The sequence below is a fragment of the Lepisosteus oculatus genome, chromosome 1, assembly GCF_040954835.1.
Source record: "Lepisosteus oculatus isolate fLepOcu1 chromosome 1, fLepOcu1.hap2, whole genome shotgun sequence".
In the NCBI taxonomy this organism is placed as follows: Eukaryota; Metazoa; Chordata; class Actinopteri; order Semionotiformes; family Lepisosteidae; genus Lepisosteus; species Lepisosteus oculatus.
Window position 1 is genome coordinate 75,106,301 of NC_090696.1, and position 20,320 is coordinate 75,126,620.

At 42.6% G+C, this 20,320-nt stretch overlaps 1 protein-coding gene across 1 annotated transcript in view; it reads left to right on the forward strand.

Annotated features, from left to right (window-relative positions):
• The first annotated feature begins 3,841 nt into the window (after positions 1-3,841).
• LOC102689985 (protein WWC2) overlaps positions 3,842-20,320 on the forward strand; it is a 72,071-nt gene continuing 55,592 nt past the window's right edge. Inside the window, exon 1 of the mRNA XM_069192962.1 lies at positions 3,842-4,136. Within this exon, the coding sequence (XP_069049063.1) occupies positions 4,009-4,136 (128 nt within the window). The 5' untranslated portion in view covers positions 3,842-4,008. The remainder of the gene's footprint in view (positions 4,137-20,320) is intronic.

Below are 20,320 nucleotides of genomic sequence, written 5' to 3' on the forward strand. Positions count from 1 at the left end.
TCTGTTTCATACAGTTTCCAATGATTCTAGCACAGGGAATGCTGTGTAAACTAATTCAGGAGTGTGTAGGGTGAGAGCCAGTCATTATGTAAATACACTGTGGTGTTGGCATAGTGAGAGCTGTTAAAATGGAACCAGAATATTTGCATTGCAGCAAGGATAGACAGTTCTTGTGATACACATTCCAAAAGTATGATGTCATCCTTATGGTGCTTGGGTTCACAGAAGAATTATTGTTTTGTATTGTTTGCTGTTCATTTCCATTCCAAAGTTTATGACCCAGATGAATGAAAACATCAAAACCATCTTCATCAGTTGTAAGACGGCATTCTGATCATAGCTACCACACAACAAATAGCATTAGGTACATGAAGATCACAATGCCATCTTCTGTAAGACCTCAAGGCTAGGTCTTCTAAGGCTGGCCTCTGTTTTGTCTCCTGCAAGGAAGCGCTTTGTGTTAGTTTTAATTCAAAGTCTTACTTTGGCACATGTGCAGTGAGGAGCCGTGAATCTTAACTTCCACCTCAAAAGGCACAGCTGAGCTTCAGAGGTGCAGCAGCTCTTCAGCAGTGCAGAAGGTTTTCACAGTAACTAAGTTGATATAACAATAACAATTTGCGATGTTAAGGTTCTGGCTAAAGATTTGCGATACTGGACCCGAGTGACAGCAGGATATGACCTCCTCCACCCTCTTTCTTTCAGGATAAAGCCAAAACTTCACCATCCTCTTCATCGGTGCGGCAAGGTTTGCAGGTGAGGTGTCACTGTGACACAGGCTCTTTAGGAAAACGGAGAAACAGATGCCGCCATACGGGGACAGTTGAACTTTTTACTTTCCACGCTGAAAACCCAAAGAGAAACAAAAACACAGGGGTTCTATCCAAGCTCTAAGCAGAGCTCTTCTCCTGCCATTGCCGGGCTCTGCTGACACTCTGCTCCCCGCGCGAGACAGCAGATTGTGAAGAGTCCCTAGGGTGACCACCCTTCTTGTTTAACACTGTCACCCAACCAGTCACGGAGGCTTTACTGGTCAGGTGACAGCGGGCACCTGAGCTGGGACGGTGTAGTGGGCACGGGACCTGCCACCTTTCTGTCTCCAGCTGCTATGCCAGCATATACAGTACTTTTGTCCTCCTTCCTTTTCAGTTCATCTTCACAAGAACTGTGCTTGTTGGCAACTCAGAAGAGCGAACAACTATTCTCTCTTCTTGGAGTGCACTGAACTAGAGGCGTTAAAAGCCCCTGCTTCTGCTTGTTTAAACGTAAACAGAACACATCTGGTTTCTCTTAGTTTCATTAAGCTTTGCGCCTTTCTCCTATCCACTGCTGGATGTAGTCTCACATGAGTGCTTCATTCAGAGCCGTTCTGATTGGAATTTAATGAGACACCCTGTCTCTTTACTGGTGTAACATGACTTAGAAATTGTTTGCTCCTTGTAACTTCCGAAGCTCACTTTGGGCTGCCGATCTTTGAAATACTTTGAATTGCGTATTTTTATCAATGGTTGGTTAGCTCAGCGTAATTTATTTTGAAAACCTGTAAATTAATTAATCTTTATAAGGATGCATTTGCACAAAGATGCCAGATCATACCCATGTGTATGGATTCACATAAGGCGAAACACAGCAGGGTGTGTTTTTTCAGAGACAAGGGCCCAGATGTGAGTGCTTCGGAGAATGACGTATACATCTGTGGGCAAACTGCCTTACCTGTAGTATCAGTCCTGATAGTTAAAATGAATTTAAATTATATTGCACTTATTAAAAAGAATAATACAAAAATGTATTGTCAATATAATGGCACATAAATTACAAAGAAACATGGAGATAAATGAATAACAAAAAAGTTATAAAAATACATCATACTTGCCTATAATATGTTTGTGTAGCCAAATTATCTAGAAGGCATTTTTTTGTCAAATAGAAGCTCTGTGATATGAAACGCAGTTACACAGAACACGCACTTTAAGATTCCACACTGTTCGGTCTTTACTAACCTGCTGCTGTTTTGATTCCTTCCATGAACATCTGTTTGGCTATCCTCTTCCAGCTTATTCTTCTAAAGTTAACAATCCCAGGAGGTTTTCTCCTTTTGTGCTCTGTCTTTTGAGATACAGCCCAGTGTTGTCGTGGGGGTAATGGTGTGAGACTGGGCCTTGTGTCTCGCCAGATTCATTTGATTTCGACAGGACCCTGGGGGCTCTTCTGGCCAAGGAAGATGGTGGCAATTCGTCTTACGCTCCTAAAATCCACAGTGCACTGTTCATTTAAGCAGAGGAGTGGGTGGGGACTAAGGTTTTGGCCAGTGTTTTTCAATCTTTTTGAAAGACGTATTGTTATGTTTATAGCTATTAATAAATATTAATAACATTAGAACAATTACCCGCAAGAGGGGGCCATTGGGCCCATCTGGTAGTCAGTAGTTAATTGAGCCAAGGATCCAGCTGTTTCTTGATAGAAGCCAGAGGTATCGGCTTTAATAACACAGATTGGCAGCTTGTTCCCATCTTCCACAACCCTTTGTGGAAACACATGCTCCATTTTCTCCACTTGAAAGGAGCTTCTCTGTACTTTCCTCTTGTGCGCTCGGGATTGAAGTTCCCTGTTGATCCTGGCTTAGGGTACAGGTCAGGTGGTTGACTTTGAGGATTCAGAATACCTCAGCCCAAGACCCCATATAATCTTTTCTATTCAGGACTAAAAAGGTCCCTTAACCCTCTTAGTGCAGGACGTTGCCTAGAGCTCAGGAATCACCTGGTCACTCTTTTTTGGACCGATTCCTGCGTAGCAATACACGTTTATATTTTATTCTTAAATTCTAAATTCAAGCGCTCAATAGATGCTTGTACGGTGACGACACGGCCTTTGCCATTTTGACTTCCTGAACTAAAATAACCTGCAACCATTCCTGGAATTCTATGGGACACATTCTTTTCTAATGATGCTGGCCTATGACTTTTAATCCACAGTGACGAGTTACATAGCATGGTACAGCAGTTCAGGCTCTGGCTTTACAACTAGGAGGTTGTGAGTTCAAATCACTGGGTGTGGTACTTTTAGTGTACTCAAGACTACTCTGGTACAATGCTCAGCCATTTTAAGTGGCTGCAAACATAAGCTACTTTGGGTAATAGCATCAGCTAATTAGTAGAAGAAAAGTATTTTGGGTGGATTCTCATTTCTCTATGAAGAACGTACAATATTTTGTTCACACTTGGCTTATGTAAAAAAAATTAGGAACTGTAGGATGCAAATTAAACCAGCCCTTTTAAGACTGGTAAAGCAAATACTGTATGTGTATGTGAAATCCTGGTCAGATTTGTTTCACGCGTTTATGGGGTTTTTGTTATGAGCTCAGGCGCCAAGAATTTGTGAGGCACGTTAGTTTGCACGAGAGAGAGAGAGACATAATGCACATAAACGCGTTCACTATTATTTTGAAGTTTTCGCTTACATTTGATTTATGTCAAATGTTGATGATGCCCACCATAACAACAACAACAACAACAACAACAACAACAAAACACGTTCCCAATTGAACACAGAAAGGAAATTTTAAAACTTAAAAAAGAAAAACCGAGTATTGCAAAAGACGGCTGTCTGTTCTTCCTCCGCGTTTCGCGTCACCGGCAATTAAAAGTTGCTGTTTACTTCAGAGAGGCAGCAGCGGCAAAAAAAAAAAAACCCACCACAATCGTGGAAATGCCAGCAGAAAAACCCGTGCTACAGGTTGTCTTGTCAAAGTTTGCCGCCGAGGAGGGCTGCAGGGGTTAAGCCTGTGGAATGCTGCGCCGAGGAATGTGCATACAAATAGATTTATGCTAATGGTATGCTAATGAGGTGTTGGCTGGGAACACAGTCATGTCTATCCAGACTGTTTGGAGCTAAGATGGAGGACTGGAGAAGGCGAACTGTGGATATGTACTGAGCACTATAGCCCTTAGGATTTCGTCCGTGTTCCCCTCCCCTCCCCCGTACATATGGAGGAACGTTTGGAAGCTGAACATGCCTAGAAAAGGGAATGGACAGCTACCGTTACCGGATGGCTGGGAAGAGGCGAGGGATTACGATGGCAAAGTGTTTTACATCGACCATAACACCAAGCAGACCAGCTGGATCGACCCCAGGGACAGGTAGGTGCATGAGCTGGGTATCCCCAAACTTGAAAGCCGACGTGCACGGCTACAAGGAAGGCACACACACAAAAAAAAACCCAACAACAACAACAACAAAACAACCGGGGATTCCTGTGGTATAAGAAAATGAGAAGTGTTACGAGAGAGGCTCGGTCAGTGGGCGAAAAGTGATAAAAGCAAGTTGGCCGGCGTTAACCCCCCCCCTCAAAAAAAAAAAACTTTGTGACTTTTGTCTTGCGGGGGAGAGGCATGCCCCCTCGCCATACGCTGTCAGCTCAAATGCGTTTAAACAGTTATCTGAACGTCCTAGAAAAGCGCACCGCCAACTTGTGACACTGAGCAGCAAATGACTAGAAAGAACCTTTTGGAAACGCTGTCCGAGGCGCACAATAGGAGGGCTTGTGGGAGCGAATTTGGATGATAAACCGTACCATCTGTATTTGCCTGCTCATAACGCGCTGCTGTCGCCTCTCAATGGCAGTTCGTGCGCGCAGTTACATCCACTCGTTACAGCGGGGTGCGGGTCTCCTGTGCAGCGTGTTACAGTGTTATCTTTCCAAGCCTTGAACTTCGCCGATAGTTTTTGGTTAGCCGGGAGGATCCCGGAGTCGCAGTGATTGAATACTGAAATCGTGGCGTTGATAGGACTGTTGGAAAAGACTCTCTGTGCCGGAACTGCAACGGATAGTTGTACTGAAGTTTTTCCCGAGTTTTTAAGTTGCTTTTTTTTGTTTGGGTGTGGGGTGGCTGCGACCGTTTTCTCATTTCAGGATTTCAAGCGGCGCTTTGTTGGAGAATATCGAATATGTCCCGAAGTCTCTTTTTTCCCCCATCTTTGGGATGGCATATCTATTTCTTAGTTTTTCGCCCCTGTGGAGAATCCGTGCCCGAGTTAGAGAAGTTGGATCTTCTATCGCTTTACCTTGCGTTTCGATGCTGGGCTGATCCATGATTTCAACGTTTAAAACTACTGCTACCTATGAGTCGTTCTATTCGTTTTCCTGCGATCTAGTGTATTTGTTGTCTGCGGCACACAATAAACCGCTGTGTTTTGAGTGTTGGGGCTCAGGCCTTGTCTAGGCCTCATCTTATCAGAATTTAAATGAAATCGTGACTGGGTGAGCTACAGAAGGAAGACCCTGCTCCCGAATAGCATGACCTGCAGCGTTGAAGAAGGAGAAAATGAACTGCGCACTTTACGGGGCGTCAGTAAACTAAACAGATGATGAGCAAATACCTAGTAACGGTTTAACTGCCAGGAGCAAGTAAAACATGTAAAAGTCGTGTAGAAGTTGAAGTGATCATATTTCCTTAAATTCCTAAAGCACAACTCCTAAACAACTCTGAAATGCTCGACTCTGAAACTTGTGATCTTAAGATTGAAAGTGCACCAAAGTAAACAGCCCTTGTACTGTGTATTTGTTAATGGATGTTAGTAGCCCTTTGTGGAAAATGTAATCCACTCTAAAGTTTTGAGTTTTTGTTTTGTTAATATTAACTGAAGGCTTTTCATCACACAAACGTCATGGCTGTTACAACCTGGTCTTTTTTAACGTGTTTTCCGAAACGATGTTTTGTTTTGAATTGCCAGATATTTTCAAAACACGAGGAGTCCGTTGTTTCTAAAATCAGTTTGTAGATGATCTGTAACAGCTTGAAAGCTGAGATGATGTAGCTTTTTTGAGTAGCACGCCAAGTGTTTTTCAGGAAAATAGGTGTTGTCTGAAAGTTATGTCTCCGTGTAATGTGTTAAGGTCCGTTTTAGCGGTTGTAGGACACGACTAGACTGATAATGTGACAACACCAGCAGTGGAGTCGCACAGGTGTTTTCAGCTCCAGCAGCTGAGAGCCACAGGCTCCGTTCCTTCCATTTGAGCTCCTAATTAGCTAATTTTGCTAACTGCTTTCTTAATTGATCCAGTTTAGCACTACTTTATGCTAAATATACATAAAGTCTTGTTGTACAACAAGACCATCAAACATCTTTAAGAACGGGTTCTCTAATTCCGCTTCTGAGATTCTTTAGTCGGGAAAAAAACGAGAGTTCTGTTATTTAATTAAACTGTTTATCTGCTTCATTAGTCAAGATCAACACCGTCTTTTGTCAGTTCATTATTGAAAGATGCCATCACATCTGATGGATAAGGTAATAAAAGTGTTCTGAGGCACACTCGTCCCCTGATTACCAAACATTTAAACAAACATTTACTTTCACCGTGGAGTCTTGTGGTGTTGCACAAGAGGGCTGTCAGTCTTCATTTACACAGGTGTGTTGCTGAAAAGGCAGATACAGCACAGAATGTGGAGTAAGTTTGATCATTAGTGTATTAGATACGTTTTACACTAACGTGTCCGTCCCCAGCACTGTAGAATTGCCTTTTCTAGTTGCTGTTATCTCATCAGTACAGTCCTCTTCAGATCAGAAATCATCCTTTTAGAGTCCCATTACTTTCATTGGTCTCGCGGGCAGTAGTGCCTACATGTCTTCAGAAGAGCTGGACAGTTAGGAATTGTCTGACCAAGGCAGTCTGTCCCAGGAAGCATGTATTGAGGGTAAAAAATTTAGGCAGCATTAGAAGTCTTTATCTGAAAATGTTTGTAAGAGTTTGCTGTGGCTCTGTGGGTGAATTTCAAATTGAGCAAGTGATGCCCCATGTTTTTACAGGATTAAAAAATATGCCAAGGTGCGTTTCATAAAATGTGATACAGCCGCTTGTGTCTACCTGCGCGTAAGTCAGGACGCACTGATTTATCGAGGAGAGCTGTGTGACTCCCCAGTCAACTACAAATTCCAGAGTCACCTTTATGCTTGCCGGGGTACTCTTGCCTCTTACCAAACAGGAAGTCGCTATCAACTACTAACTTTGGCTTTTGCACTCGCCTGGACCGTTTAAAGTCTTGATTTAATCTTGAACCTATAAAACCTTCTGTATTGTGGCCTTTGAGAGCTGGAGTTGAGGCGCTCGGTGTTGTGATTTATCGTCATTTGCCTAGCAGATTTGCTTCTCCAGGGCGGCTTGCAAAATAGACAATAATATACCAAGAAATATAAGAACTCACTCTAATTGTTGAAAAAAGTATAAAAGACAAACGCGGGAATGAGCACATGTTAAAAGCACCATGCCTTTTGAGCATTTGAGCAGGGAGTTGTATCAATTAGTGGTAACTGTTCTCGACAGTGTGAGACAGATTACAGGAGCCATCTAAACAGATGAGTTTTTAGGAGACAGTGAAAAGTGGTCTGGGACTGAGCACTGATTTATGAGGGGAGGAAAGGAAATGCTGCCCTGGAGCCCAGGGTATCTTTACTCACAGCACTTGTAGGAATTTTCTCTCATGAATTATCTTGTATTATCGTCAGAAGAGCCAGCGATCCTTCCAAATACACAGATGCAAGCAATCCAGACCATAATGATAATCCTAGCTGTGGTAAAGATACCATTTCATGAGGTTTTCCTTGCATTTATTACGTAGTCCAGTGAGCTCGTTATGGAGTGTGTGCTCGTTTAGGAGCTCTTTTAAAATGTCAATTCTGAAACCCAAGAAAAAGCTGTCTGGTGTTTGTGTACAAAGACACATCTTGTTACGGGTTGGTAAGAAAATTTCCATTAAAATGTTGCTGTTTTTACAAATTTGACACCCTGCTGCATCTCATTTTCTATTCGTTTTTTCCCCCTCATAGCATTAGTTAATTTTTCTCCTTATTCCATTTCAGAATTCATCGATGTTATTGTACAGGTCTAAAATAGTGTCCTACATCCAGCCGTTTCCTATTTGGTGTTCCAGTTCACGACCGCAGGGGAGCAGAAGCCTTTCTTGGCATCAGGGGGCACAAGGTACACTCTGGACTGGCCAACAGTCACAGGGCACACACACTTACACCAGTGAGAGTTTTCCAGGAGGCAAGTTAATCAACCCTCGTGTCTTTGGACTGCAGAAGGAAGCCGGAGTACCCCGGAGCAAGCCCACGCAAAAATGGGGAGAACATGCAGACTCCACACAGATGGTGTCCCACTGGAGTTGAACCCAGGGCCTCAGCGCTGCATGGCGGGAATGCTGACCACTCTGCCACCATGACACCCCGGTGTGCAGTCATTTGCTTTTATAGTCGTCAGCCCAGCCATAGTCAAAACGGAAGGCCGTGCCCAAAAAGTGGGTCAAATCGCCATACAGCTCACCATTCAGCTTCCTCACACGTTGCCTGTTTCCAGGCCTTCTTCACCACCTCTCCTTTGAGGTGTTAGACGCTCATGAGCTGGGGAGTTTGAGTCACTTGATGGTGTCTGGCCCGCAGGTCTCACTCTTCTTTATAGGTAGGAATGCAGACTTAAAAACTGCCTCTGGCCTCGATGCAGAACTGTGAACTAAACCCATGAATCAGGCAAGTGTCTGGTAGCTTGTCTGTGTTGTGTCATGCCTGTCGTGGATACACAGTGCATGCTAATATTTGCATTGCTGTTGTAGAAGTCATGTGGTGTAAGTGGGTAATTCCCACTTCGGAGTTTGGGATTATTTTAATCGGAGAAGCCTGTTATACCAGAGGTTTCCAACCTAATCTTGGAGAATTCTGGCACTGTAGTTCTTAGTATGTAACCTCTCAGTCGTCAGTTTGAAACAACTTCACATAATTTAACTGTAAGCAAGCTCTCGGGCGGTTTGTTGAATGAAGCAATTTAGAGATCATTTGCAGCAAGTATTTGATCCCTCCTGGGATCCTCCTTAATGAAATTACTTTGGTATAGGTGATCAATAACGTCTGAATGTCCCCAACCATTAGACGTACTGTGACCTACTGTATAAGATTTAGTCTGGGGCTTTCCAGGACCAGGAGACCCATGGGTTAAACTGTACATCTCATAAACAGTAGGATGTAAAAAACTTTGCAAGGTGTGAAAAAATCCAGTTTTTGAAAAATAAACCATTAACAGATTAATAAACACGTGTCTTAAGTATGATAATGCAGTAACGGAAGGGCAAATAAATTCTGTCCTTTTTGTGGGAGAATTGCAAAAACAAAGACTTAGAAAATTGTGGTTAAGAAAGAAGTGCCTTTCTCTTCTCTAATGTCAGATATACCATTGTTTATTAATAAAGCTGAAAGTCTTCAGGCGTTCGCCTTTTGAATTTTCTGCTCTTAGCTGTGACGCCTGATGTTTCAGGAAACAATCACTTTCTGTTATAAAAATGAGCTAGTGTCTCTCTTTGTGGTCATAGTACAAGTTTTTTTTTTATTGTGATTGAGCTGTCTGTGTCATAACTGGGATTTGTGAGTTTTGTATCGGGACCACCTGTCAGGATGTTTCCTAATAGCTGTGACCTTCACCATTGTGTGACGTGTTCTGTTCTACCGCAGACAGCTTGTTCGCTACTGGGTTGCACATGAAAAAAATCTCTGCTATTGTTTAATCTAAAAGGGCAGAATACCTCCTATGCTGTGGTAGAGATGTTTTAATATATTCAGTGCATTACAGAAAGCTTTGGCTCTCTAAAAGTAATCAGTTTTAACAGCAGCAGGTAGCCAAGACTGGTGGTACAAGTGTCAATGCCTTCTTAATGGTGATCAAATGTTTAAAGCACCTTTCAGTTAAACGTGTTACACTAGAGTAGAGAAAATGCAGGAGTTTTCATTTATTGTACAATTGTCAAGTTTGGAATTTGGACAAAGCTGGGACCTTAAACTTTAAATGACTGACTGAATGCAAATTAAGAGTTCAAAACAGCGTTTTAAAATGAAAAATTTAGAATGAGACAATTTTGGTAACATCTCTACCACTTGATATGCATGCGACTTGGTCTGTGTGGGTCCTAATGCCACAGTATAGTGGCGGGGACACTATACTGTAGTGGGCGCCATCTTTCAGATGAGACGTTAAACCGAGGTCCTGACTCTGTGGTAATGAAAGATTCCCGGGCATTTCTAGATAAGAGTAGGGAGTTATCATGGTGTCGGGGCCAAATTAACCCCCTCACCCTTCACCGTGCGAGTAATCTGCAAATGAAAAGTACAAAAAGGGAAATATCAAGTTAGAACATACTGTAACTGTAGTATTTAATAATGCTTCTTGCATTATTAAAAGTGTAGAAAGTAAACTACTGATACTTGAAATTTAAGGTACTTTCTCATTTCATTTGTAGATCAAAATTTGCATCCCCATCATTTGCATCCGTTTTGGGAAATCTGTAATTATTTTAGCAAGTGCTGTTGCATACCTGGAGCCTATCCTGGGAGCATGGGGCTGCCTTTTCCCAGACGGACTCTTGAAAGGGGCAGTTTAGAATAGCTGGGATGTCTTGGGGAGGTGAGGGGAAACCGGATCACGTGGAAGAACATGCAAACTCTACATAGACTCCAAAGGGTGGATATGAACCCCTTGCCCTGGAGCTGTAACGCAGAAGTGCTCCCCAGTGCATCACCATGCTTCCAGTACAGGCGTTTCCAGGTCTGTGCTCGTCAGCTGGATTTCAGCCCAAATCACGAGAGCTCCAGGTTGATGTGCCCTCCTAGACTAGACCTTGCTTCAAGTACGTTTTCCCTCTGCAGCTCTGGTACACAAGCATTGGGCTGTATGTGAGAACTAGCAGACAGACGCCTTTTTAACTAGGACCTCACGCATGCAAACAGCAGTTAACCTGTCGTGTGTCCGTTAACCGAGCTGCTTTGTGTCTCCGTAGCTCCGTGAGGTTTCCTTCTACCAGACAAGGTGAACGGGGCGTTCTTTGTGAGTGGAGTGCCTCCGCTTCTCTGAAGGGGCGCTTGCCCTGTTTGTGTTTTGGTTGGATCTGGTCGTGAAGAGTTAAGATCAGGCCGCTCTGTGTCTTGGAGAGCCCTGTCAGGGAACTATGAGTGGAATCCCGGGCTGCAGGCAGGGAGCGGGTGGAGGAATGTGCAGGCTGCAGTAAACTCCTGTGAACGAGGACTCGCCCGATAACCTTGGACACACAGCCCTCTGTAGGTGAGCCAAGCAGAGGAGGGTATACACCGCAGCGTCTCGGTACCACTGCTCCAGGCCCGTCATTGCCGACTGGTTCTGTTTGATGTAATCTGCTCTGATTTATTTATACCTAAAGGCCTCACTTCTGCACGAACGTGACCTGCTTACTCCACCAGAATGCTGAATTCTCAATCCCAGCTTGCCTCGCTTTTTTTTTTTCTTGCTCGAAATGGGGTGGCAAACGAACGTGCAGTGTTTGGGGTGGGGGGGGGGGACCGATGAGAGCTGCTAAATGTCAAATTCATACTCAAGGTTTTCCGGAAGGCCTCGGCAGTCTCCCAAATGATTTGTTTTTGTCATGTTCATTGATCACGGGGCATTTAAAGGCAATTGTCTGTCGTACCGTTGAGCGTACCGTAGTCATTTAAATAATTGTGTACAAGACCTGAATTTATTGTGCTCTGTGTGATAAATGCTACATTAATCTTTAGAATTAATCATGAATGAAAAACTGTTAACAAGCAACAAGTGGAAATCAAAGAGCATTGATTCTGCTGCTAACAGAGACAAACAACCCCAAACTATTTTTTTTCCCCCATTTCTCCCTAAACGCAGCATAGGTCCATCTGAATTATTTTGGTATTTCAGCCCTGTTTTTGCTCATTGTCCGGCAGGTCGGGGGTTAACTGTCGCTGATGAGCACTTGTACTAATGAGGCAGTTCTTGAGCATACCTTGCCAGAGTGCAGCTCTTGCCTGTCTTTATTTTTCAGCTGAGTGGACTCTTCAAGTGATGCTTGGCTTTCACTAGGAGACCCCAGCTATCTTTATACAAAGACCGGCACGATTCTTAATCTGACAAAAGTTACGAAAGAATGCATTCTTTGACAAACCAGTCTTTGCGTCTCGTATTTAATTTGGTGAAAGGCGTTCACACCTTTTTTTTTCCCCCTGTCGGCCTGGCTGGGTCTAGAGACTGGCAATCGGTTGTTACAGCAAATCATTAATTCTGTCAGTTTGCAGAGAGCAAGTCAACACTTCAACACTCTTGCCTGCAATCAGTCATTTACATGTAAAAGCTGTAAACACCCTCAATTCAACTGGCTTGAAAGTCTGTTGTACATCTTGAAACTTTTCTCATTTGTTCTCTTTGCTTTGTCATACTGTTGTTTGGAATTCCCCCTTTATTTCTTAAAGGTGTATGAATGAGGCAAGAGCTGCTTTGTGTTATCATGGGAAATCTACATACCACACTCAAGTGTAAAGTATTTTCAGAGAATTCACAAATCCTATTTATTCTGGAGGTGTTTTATAAGCTGTTCAATTTTTGGTATGTGCAAAACTAGGCGTATTTTTTTTTATCTGTACATACTGTCTCTTGCAACCAGCATGTCTTTTGTAATGTCCTGAAATGACTGTGGATCTTTTGTTTTACATATATTCAGGTTATTCCTGGATGCTTTTTCTCAGAGGTACACCTAATCGTGCCATCGGTAGCTCTAGCAAGGATCTTATCAATATTGTTTCATGGTATATTGACATTCAGAAAAACATACAGAATTATCCAATGACAGTGCTTTACCTACATACAGTGTATATGCATCTTGAGTTGCCTTTATCACAAAGTAAAAGTTCAGACTTGCATTTCCTTTGTGTTTCTAAAGCAGGGCTGCCTGTTTTTCTGTTTCTTTGATTATCTACGTAAAATCAAGATTCATTTGGTTCTGTTTGAATAGTTTTGTTCATAATTCTTAACTGAAAGCCATTTGACCTTCTGTAAGTCGCACTCAAGGATCATCTTTGGAACTGTGAACATATCTGTAATACAGTACAGTATTATTATACTACATACTGCACCAGTTTGAATTGATTGCTTTGTTTAGCACTGCGTACAACACCAGCAATTTTCATGGATAATGACTTTCTTTGGTAAAGCCATTAATCTCAATATGATTTTACCCATTGTGGAAAAGGCAAGTTTTTTTGGGGGGGCAGGTGTGGGAAAAACTAAAATGCAAGCTTCTGATATAGCAGGCTTGAATTCCATCTTGGAGTACATTGATTAAATTATTGTTGACTCACAAACGCAGGCATTTTGTCCCAAAGTGCCTTGCCAAGAGGCTTTTGTGCCATTAAAAATGCTTTTCACTACTATTCATTCACATCCGACAGGAAATGGTGTGCTCCAGGGATTCTTGTCTGTTCATTAGAAAACCCTGATCTTGTATTTAGTATTGTAGGACAATACCTTTGTTGTGGATGTTTTATTAACTAGTTTGACAGCGGGTTTGTAAAGCCTTTGTTTCATCTTGTGACTTTTTCTTTCTCCTTGGAGGAATGCGGTTGAGCAGCCGCCACTGTGGATGTCTGGGGCGAGTTGCCTTGGCGTTCTGAAATGCAGCTCTGGCCAGTTTCCGATACTCAGCCGATAGTCCCGCTGAAGTTCTGCTGATGACAGACGGGCGTTTCCTCCATGTTTGAAGCTCAGCAGTTTCCTGAGTCACTAAGATATTACCCCTCCTTCCAGTGCTGGATCATATTGTGACCTGCTGCCATGCAGTATTCATTTACCTTGCACCTAGTCTGGATTTTTGCATGGTTCTATTTTGCAGGTGTTTCCTTCTAAAACTGATCCACCTATGTGTGGTCAGACTGCTGCTTGATCCAGGCAAGGGTCACAGCAAGCCAAGGTCTGTCCTGGAGGGAGCAGGCTGACAACACACCCTAGGTGGGAAGCTAGTTAGTTCGCTGCAGGACATGCACACAAGCTGGGATAACAGAGAGGCACCAGATACCCCAGTCAGCAAGGTGGGAGGAAACGTGAGCACACCGCAGAAAACGCGCGTGCAAACATGGAGCGAATGTGCGTTATCCACACACAAGGCGCCCCAGTCCCGAAGTGATCCCAGGGAACAGCGCTAACGGCTGTGCCTACCCTCCGAAACACAGCTGTATGTTTGTGCTCCTGTATTCCAGCTGAAGACCTGCAGTCTGTCGCAGGCTGCTTTGCCCCACCTTGAAGCGGATTCTGCAAAGCCGGGTATCTGCTTGTTTGGGCGGCCGATTGTTGGACATGCGTTGTCATAGGCTTCCCCGTGCCTCATGAGTGCTCGGCGAGCGGGTGTTGCAGTCCCATCCCCCCTGCCGGAATAATAAAGAGACACCTGTCCTGTAAACACGAACGTGACTTTTTTTTTTGCTCTTTGGTGGAAGACGACAAGGAGCTGCTCTAACGCAATGGTGACTGAAGGAGACATGTTGCCTCGTCGGGTGGCGGGTCCCGGGACCGGTGGAGAAGGTGGTCTCGGCCGTGCTGTGAAGGCTGCTGCAGGACAGGCCGTGTTCATGTGGCTCCAGGAGCTCCCTGACTGACATGCTGGCAGTGGGGGACAGAATGAATGGTTTTGTCTCGGTATCTCCAATGTTTAGCACATGGTTGCTGGTAAATGATTTACATTATTGTTGACAGGCTGTCAAGATTAATGTAATAAATTACAGGGTAATGTCTGTATTGTAGCTGTTTGCACTGCCTGCTAAATTAGTATGGAATGCGGATTAATCTTTTTCTAGCTGAATTGATTGTCTTGACAGTAAAGTAATGCGTACTGTATCAGCTACAGGTATGTGCTGAAGTACTTTCTGCAAAAGAATTCAATCTGGACCTCCTCTTTGTACTAGAGAAGGAAATTAATTCAGTTTCTTTCATAATGCTGGCATTTGTTCAAGAATGCAGTATTTGTTGAGTGCCCTAAGTACCTTACAGTATTATTTGAAAATTAAACAAAAAACGGAAGAGAATATCTAGCCCTTTATTATTCAGCTTCGTTTTCAAGAACAAAAATGTGATAAAGATTAATACCCAGTAAAGGACTTTTTATTAATATTTGTGCACAATGGCCTGTTTTTTAGCCCTTTTGAAAGATTAGTCTTGGCCTTGCTCCATGAAGCGATTGATTGCATTACTGTGCTTATTATTGTTATTGCCTAATTAGATTACAGTGTGCATTTGCTAACTAGTCAAATCAACAAAGATTCATTGAGAGGTGCTGTGTGGTCACTTGTTAGCAACCTTTGGCCTTGAGAATACATTTTTAATGAAATCTTGAGTGCAGTTTAACGTGCATTGTCTCTTGGCTGCATGAAATCTTTTTACAGCTGGTAAAGTGTTTACTGTTTTGGAATGACAACAAGCTCAATAAAAAAATGGATATCACTGAAGACTTCAGGATTGCTTAGCTGTACATTTCATCTACTTTCTAAAGTGTTTGGACCCTAACACTGGGAGAATCTGTATCAAGCCATTTACTTGTAAAATGTTTTGCAGTTTTTCTACCATCTCTGCAATGGGGAATCTTTCTTTCAAACTATGCTTACTTCTGCTTTGCTAGGTTTTCCCTTTGCAAGCTCATTAATGTGAAGTTTTGATTACCTGATTCAGTATTTTATTATGGTGTTCATTGTTGGCTACATAAGATGCAGTTCTTTCCTTCAGTTGATTCTCACTTCTTAAAAGATTCTTACCATAGGCTGAGTTTGCTGGACTTTGTCTACAGAGCAAGAGAAATTAAGACAAATAGTTTTTTTGGAAGAACACAATATGATCTTTACATCCTGCTTTACAGGTTTTGTCTCAGCTGTGCAGTGTAATATCAAAATCTGTAGCTTTCGTCTTTCATTGTGTCAACTGACTTTGCAGTCAATAGTTCACTCAGCAGTCTGTGTAATGTAATGGCACATTGCATGTTCTGTAACAACACAGAACTTTAGTTTCTTGCTTCTGTTGTTTTGTTTAGTCTGTGAACCACTGCGTGCTGGGCCAGTGAGTAAGACTCTTGTCTTATGTTTGTGGACCCAACTGCTGTACTTTCAGCGAGATACTGTATAAGTAGGGACATTAGTTGGATTTTAGCAGGTAGATGGAGAAATGCCACAGTGATGGTGAAGATGTTATTGAAAGCTAAGAAGAAAACATAATTTCAGGTTAGATTTGAACATTCACCAGACAAGGTGATTGATATCTCATAGGAGTTACAAGCAGGCTAGATGCAGAGAGATTTGTGGTTCCAGGAGACCAGTGAGATAAGGGGCAAAACGGTAATGGGCTCATTAGGTTTAGAGTGGTTTTTCAGTGCACTTAAAAACATGATGGGTCACCAGTATGGACACACCAAGTGAAATTGTCCCAGGTCTGACTGCTCTGTATGAGGTGGACCCTGCTTGTGCCCATTAGTAAAACACTTGAGCACAGGAGGGAGGAGTGGCTGTTCCTACCAATGTTTTAGAAGAGGTGGGAGCAGGATTTCCCAGCAGTCGAGCTTGTTAAAAGTAAGGCATCAGCACTCCCAGGTTTCTAAACAAAGGTAACATTTTGCAGTTTTTAAACTGCGGAAACCTGTCTTCTGCACTTCCGAGCCTGCTGATAAGAATTCTCTAACCCTCATTTGATGTTTCCTGGTTATCAAAAAGGATATTTCAGAAATTCATTTACAGGATTGTTCTTGCCTTATTTTGTAGAACCTTAGAGACCTTGCTTTTGACAATTCAAGTTTCAGAAACCATTTTAAAAAGCTGCTCGATCTGTTCTTGCAATAACAAATCTGCTATTTTCTACGCAAGGCTTTTTTTATAAAGTACAGGCAGGTGATCATACACATTGTGGAGCAGTCACCTTTATATTGTAGTACATCTGGGGGAAAAAGGTCAGAGTCAGATTATTCAGCAGTATGTCTAGAAATGTGTTTGAAAATGGTCTGGAAAACAGAAACAGACCTAGAAGCAAAATTCTTAACCACATGTTAAGGAGAATATTTAGTTTACCTTTAGCATTTACCTTGTAAATAACTTCAATATTGCTTCAATATTTTTGTTATTCTTTATGATAGTTTGATGCAGTTTCCAGATCTAATGACTTATAGCACAATTTAGCTCAGCATTCAGTTGCTCACTTGAATTATATAAGTTTTATGATTTGAGTTTTTGGTACCTATTTTCTTGGAGGTTTGATATATCCTCTTAGCGTTTAACCTTTCACAACTGGTTTGGACAAGAAGCATAACTTAATTTGGTTTTTCAGTTCCTACAGATTTTTACATGAGAAATATCCTGCACTTACATTATATTCATAAGATAAGAAAGTAAGATTATTGCTATCTTGAATTTCATGTGAAATATTTTTTTTGGATAGTTCCCTGCTTGTGTTGCAGTGCCTTTTAGTTGATTTTGAATCCGTCATGGAGCTTATTTTAATAAAACAAATTAGGTTATTAAGTTATGGAGAGCAGTTCTGTGAAAAGATTTTCTTCAATGAATACAAATGACTTAAGTATGGCTATCATTTAAATAAGACTGTTCATGCATTGAGCTCTGCTAGCTTGTCTAGAGGAGTCAGGGGGTGTGGAGGGCATGAGGCCGGTATGTCAATTTGCATCATGTGCTCACTGTCTGAGGAGCATGCTGAGAATTGTAGAGGTGATTCTCTCCCAGGAGTCTCCAGTCCTGGAACTGGCTGGCCTGTTTACAGTATCTGCAGGTTTTTCTAGATCACACTAAAGTACCAACCTGTAAAGAAGGGAGAGAAGTGGTTGATTTGACCAGTTGATCTCCTGCCACTGCTTCAGAGTTATGAATGTCCCCATACCAAGAGGATGTGAGCTGGTTCCTTACCCACTTCCTGTACAGTCACCTGAATCTCACTGTGAGCAATCTCTTCACTGACTGGTGTCTGCTCTTGGGGAAGAAGATGGCTGTCAAAGGCAAAGAACTTTACTTTGCAACATGACGGCACACTGTGAGAACTACACCGAGGACCCCGGTTTGGCACTGTTACACTACCCACCATCAGACTTGGGCATGGTACTAAAAAAAGGTCATTTACCACTCCATCGTCCTTTCTTCAGAACAGTTATCCCATGTTTACTTGAAAAATAGTGCACTCATGACATTGCTGAAGCTGTAGGAATAAACTCTTTTAAGTAAGTAAATGCCAAACAATCAAACATATTACAACTTCTATTACTTTTCTGAAGTTCTGGGCATAATCCAACTCTGAGTGCAGAGTAGGTGTGTATCCAGCAACCATACAGTATGTGCACCTGAGCTTGTATTCAGGGCTGTTAAGAGTAAGCTGGATGCAAATGTAACAGGCTCTCCTCCCAAATGCCAACAAAATGTAATTGTTATTAAGTGCTGAAGTCTACCTGCATAGCTGGCTGCTGTATCACCAGTAATGTTAAACATTAATGTGTGGGTGATGGTTTTTTTTTATCAAATGTATTTTGATTCGCCAATGTTGAATTTTCACTTCACATCTTGGTTCAAGTCCTGTGTTAAGGAGGGGCAGATGAACTTCTCTAATGAGCCGTTCATCTTCTCTCAGTCTGTAAGCTCCACAGCCCCTTGCCTGATTGCAGAGTGCTATGTCCCTCATTGAGCAATGAGCTTTTTCATGCTCTGTCTCCTCTTCAAGTTTGAAGGGTTTTGTGTAACTGTATCGAATGTGTTGCATTTATGCATAAGTCCTTAGGATTCAGCATTAACTGTTGAGATATCTTTTGCCTGACTTGGCGAAGCTCATAGCAAAAAAAAACTTAAACAATTTTAAGAAAAATAGCACCAAATCTCTTTCCATTTCAGAGTAGATTCGGGTTGTGGTTGGTATAATGGTCCTTGATGTGACACAAGACTTACAGTAAGCCCCGTCTGTGCTGTTGATCGAATCGAATCGTGTCCCCAGTTACGGCATAGCTTGATCAAAAGCAGTTCACATTGGTAACTTTTAAAACCTGTACTCGCAAGCATGATGCTTCTGAAGGATTTGTCTTGCTGGCAAGATTCCCTCCTCGTGTGTGTGCACACCAATCAGTTATTACAGTTCATTTCCTGCCACAGTGCGAACTCGACACAGGATTTGGTTATAGAAGGTACTTGGTGGTCCATTTGAGTAAATAAGAAAATGAACAGCTCATTAGGTGCAGGTTTTAATTAATGTTTACGTGGCAAGGTGGCCAACTTCTTTTCTTGAGTGTTGCTGATGTGGAGGGGCTGATGCTGGTGCTGTGGGCTATACAGGACACACTGTTTATCCCAGGGAAGGCCTGAAAAAGTGACTTGTCTGTCATTTTAGAAAACGACATCCTGCAGCCCAAAACGGCTGCTTTAAAAACATTTCTGACACCACACCATGAAGGTGGAACCTAGCGCGTGGCATGTTACTTTGGGGGTTGGTGTGTGGTGCCCGTTTTGTCAAAGCCAGGAGCTCCAGAAGGAAAAGCACCAGTTATAGTTGCCACAGACAAGAGCTCTGTGCACTGGAAATGACCAGAGAGGCTGGCTGCTGAGGAGGTTTGAACTGGCTACAGCACTGTAACTGAGCTGAGAGATCCGCCATTGGCACTTGTGTGTTACCTTGTTGTCACACTGCTGGGAGGGGGAAAGAAAGCTGAATGAGACCTCTGGTGTTGACACAAATAGTCCCTGTCTGCCATTCACCATGCTGAGCATCAGTAGAGAGGAGTTTGGGGGCGAACTGACTTGTTTCAGCCACAGCGGGGTGAATTTTCCTTCCCCAACATCTGGAGAGTTGGTGGCCCATCCCTTTTTTAGTGGAAATGGCTGAGAATAGGCAAAACCGTGCAAGAGGCCTGTGAAGGTGTCTTCACGTGTACTTCGCTGTAGAAACGAACAGGTATCGCGAATGCATGCAGTAATCTTAAGAAGGCTGAAAAAGAAATGGGTTTTGATTTTTTCAGAAAGCAATGTTGCAAAAAGCACAGGATCACCATTTATTAATTTAAACTATTCATGAGAACTAAATAAAGACCCTTTGTCCAGGACGGTGATTTCAAGTCCTGCAGGATTCATAGGTCACCAATAAATCATCCATTTCTAAAGAGATGGAACATTCCCATTTTGACCAATAAACAGGTAATTTAAGTATTTTAGGGATCGTTCAAGCAGTAAAATGTAAGTACTCTTGAGCCCTAAAGGAACAGAATTCTATTAACTGAACAGATCACTTGCTTGATTCATCAGCAGCTTGCAGGTGTGGCCAGTCTTTAAAAAGCAGGTGCCCTATTGCAGTCATTAGGCTGGAGGCTCTCCAGAACTAGAGCTGGGGACCCTAGCAGTCAACCTCTTGACCTCCTTTGGCTTGTAGCACCATTCAGCAGCGTAGTGATGTCGATGAGCAGGTGTTCCAAGAGGCTGGGCAGATTGTGAGGAATCTCTGTAAAAAAAAAACAACTATATACAG